The sequence below is a fragment of the Electrona antarctica genome (assembly GCF_951216825.1).
Source record: "Electrona antarctica genome assembly, chromosome: 9".
NCBI classification, from domain to species: domain Eukaryota; kingdom Metazoa; phylum Chordata; class Actinopteri; order Myctophiformes; family Myctophidae; genus Electrona; species Electrona antarctica.
In genome coordinates this window covers 41,073,807-41,076,950 of record NC_136790.1, presented here as the reverse complement: position 1 = coordinate 41,076,950, position 3,144 = coordinate 41,073,807, and the positions used below count along the sequence as shown (strand labels likewise).

The window sequence follows — 3,144 nt, the reverse complement described above, 5'->3', positions numbered from 1 at the left end:
GGTGTAGAGGCTACACTGGCGCATCCACCCAGCGGCTACTAAAGTCCCTTGGGATCAAAGGCTCCAAGCTGAAGAAGGCCCTCAAAGTCCTGGCAGAGGAGGCAGAACAAGGGAGGGAGCTTCTGGTTGTGGCTCAGGAGAAACGACAAATCGTGGGGAAAACAAGGAGCTTAGACAGGGGGCAGTAGGGAACCTTTCCTGCTGCTATATTCCATCACCCTGAGATGCTGTGGTATGCGGTCAGCCCACGCCTGACTCAGGGAGATGGACGTCCCTGTCATGCATAGTCCCTTTGGACTCATTCCACAACCACAAAAGCAATAACACAGGGGACAGAGTGTGTCGCTGCTCCACCACCCAGAGATGTTCCGGGATTAAAGGAGCGAAACATCTGTGAAGGGTGGCTCCCAGCTGATGACCCTGCAGCCGGCACCATGGCACCGTCGGAGGTGCGTCAGGCAGAAATGCCCAGCAAGTCTTCTCACTTGTGCTTATGTAGCCCCCAGCCAAGACCCAGCCTGCAACAGCCCTGCCAATCGGGCTCAGCCCTATTGGCATGACAGGTTGCGGGTTGGTCTGGCGAGTGGTCTGCGCTTTCCGCGCATTGCTACAATCTGGCGTAGTCAGCAGGACGTGAAGCGTGATATCCTTGCGTGAGGGACATGAGGAACATTGTGTGCGGCGGTCTGCGTTGTTAAGTGAGAAGCGCAAGGACGCACTTCAAAAGACTGCATAGGGGGGTGATTGTAGCCCCCAGCCAAGATCCAGTCTGCAACAGCCCTGCCAATCGGGCTCAGCCCTATTGGCACGACAGGTTGCACGTTGGTCTGGTGAGTGGGAGGCCCGGGTTCAATCCCTGCTTTCCGCGCATTGCTACACTTACATCTATATACTTACCTAAATATATACGGTATATTTTGATTCATGATTGATTACAGCCTCACAATCTATGGATGTGTGGATGCAATTTTATATTCTCCTCTATTTATGTTTTATGATCTTATTTTGTATATCTGATCATCTCCTTAATTTTCACACTGTTGTGGAGGCTACACGAGTTATCCTGCCAGCAATGTTTCCATGGCCGTATTGTAGGTAGTAGGTACAACCTTAAAATATTTCTAATTCTATTTTTCATTATTCAGTCATGATTCTGATGTGTGATGAATTCGAAATTGCCCTCCTGTCTATTTCAATTGATAGCGGAGTAGAGGGTACATACTACAACGGAAACCGATGGATTGTGAAGTCCAAGTAGGAAATAAGACATTACCCCAGGTAATGTAAGTAAGTAAGTAAGTATTTTGGGGTCTTGTTCACGAGTGAGGGGAGGACGGAGAAGGAGACCAGCCAGAGAATCGGAGCAGCAGGGTCGGTATTGCAGTCGCTGTACTCGTGTGATTTTATTTATTACTTGTCAAATATTTCAGTCATCATGTTTATATAAAAGTGTATATTGTGTAATGCGTATAGCTTTTTTCTTTTTGGGCTTGACCCCATCAAATATAAATATAGCTGCTTGCAGCTATATTTATATTTTATTTAGGCATGCAAACGTTTAAGCAACCAAAAGTTTGCATGTATTTAATTACCTTTAGTTAATCCTGGTGGTCTTCAGGCAGTGTGGCATACAAAGTTGTCACTGATCGTTGTCGTAGCACTTTGCGAGACTAGCTCTGAACAGACACATAGACTCTCTCATAGACGACCAACCTCTATCAGAGTCAATGCCGTAAAAGGAATTAACGAATAACAACAGAAGAAAGTACTGAGTGTTGGACACCACAGGGTTTCTCAACGTCCATGGAAATGGTGCTGTAGGACGAAGTGGTACAAGAGCGAGCCAGACCAGTCATTCCTGCTGACGGGATGTATCCCATGCCCTGAACAAAGTACTTGAAGGCCTCAGCCAGTTTGCCAGGCTGCTCAACCTGTGGGAAGCCTCCACAATCACTCATCTTTAGGAAACTGGTTTTGGCCACATCTAACCTGGAATTGCACTCAACCACAGCCTCTAGGACAGGTGATGTGTCTCCAACCACCAACAGAGTAGGGCAGGTTAGTGTGTTGGCTTTATCTTCATTCAGACCTGCGGTTGGGCGCTCAATCTCCAGATCGCGACGGTGCTGGTAGGAGAGGCAGAATAGCGCCAGATTGTCCTGATTGATGTTCTGGGCAAAGTGTTGAGCCACCACTATGTCCACCAGGCTACTGGTCCATGCTGACAGCTTGGAAGTGGCCCAGTGAACCCAGCTCTCGGCATGGGCGTCAACATTGATCAGGACAAGGCCTTCCACCAGGGTAGGGTGGTTTAGCGCCAATCGTGCAAGGATATAAGCTCCCGCTCCGACGCCGATGCCAATCACACTCCTCACCTTGAGCTTGGTCATCACGGAGGGCAGCATCTCTGCGAGCTCATCCATAGTAGGGTAACGGTAACCAGTGAGGAAGGGCGGAGCTCCCTCTTGTTGTCCAGGTGAGTCGACGTGGACCACGGCAAAGTGCTGCGTGATCTCCTGCATGTCCTTGTGGTTGAACAAGGTGCTGAAGCACGACTCGTGGTTGAGGCCGATGTCATGGTATGTGAGGATGGCGGGTCGGTTGCCCTTGGGCACGCCCCTCACGGTCACATGCAGGACACCATGAGGCGTCTCAATGTCATGCTGGCGATTATCCTCCTGGAAGGTGAATGAATCCTTGTTTTTCAGCAAGGGCTTGATCTCAGATAGCTGCACCTCTTCCATCATTGTATTGGGAAGTAAAATTCATTCTAAAGGTGCTGCAAAATGATGACGTGTATATAATGCACTCACTCACTCACTCGCTATGTCACTATGATGTCAGTCTTGCCTAAATATCCAAGGTCCATGATGTCAGACCGATGTACTCTGTTTGGCAAGACCTGCAACCATAGCAACCTGCAAAAAAGATGAGACACTCACTTGTCGCCACGTGACACGTTGTGAGTTTGTAGATTGTAGGCTATTTGAAGTACATCAAACAACATAGATATGTTATTTTCAAACATAGTGGGCATTGCTTAGTGCAGTGGTTCTCAAACCTTTTCATGTTAAGGATCCCCAAATTGACTGAAGTGACTGAAAGGCAGAATTCTCGCGATACTACCTGCTCAGAAACTGAGAG

The 3,144-nt window shown here is 48.4% G+C and overlaps 1 protein-coding gene across 1 annotated transcript; it reads right to left on the bottom strand.

Moving 5' to 3' along the window:
- Positions 1-1,742: 1,742 nt before the first annotated feature.
- On the bottom strand, positions 1,743-2,747 carry LOC306930001 (protein NDRG3-like; the record flags this gene model as incomplete). The annotated part of the gene is made up of 1 exon (XM_079510738.1): positions 1,743-2,747. One exon carries the CDS (start codon positions 2,745-2,747, stop codon positions 1,743-1,745), a length of 1,005 nt encoding a protein of 334 aa, XP_079366864.1.
- Between the last annotated feature and the right edge of the window lie 397 nt (positions 2,748-3,144).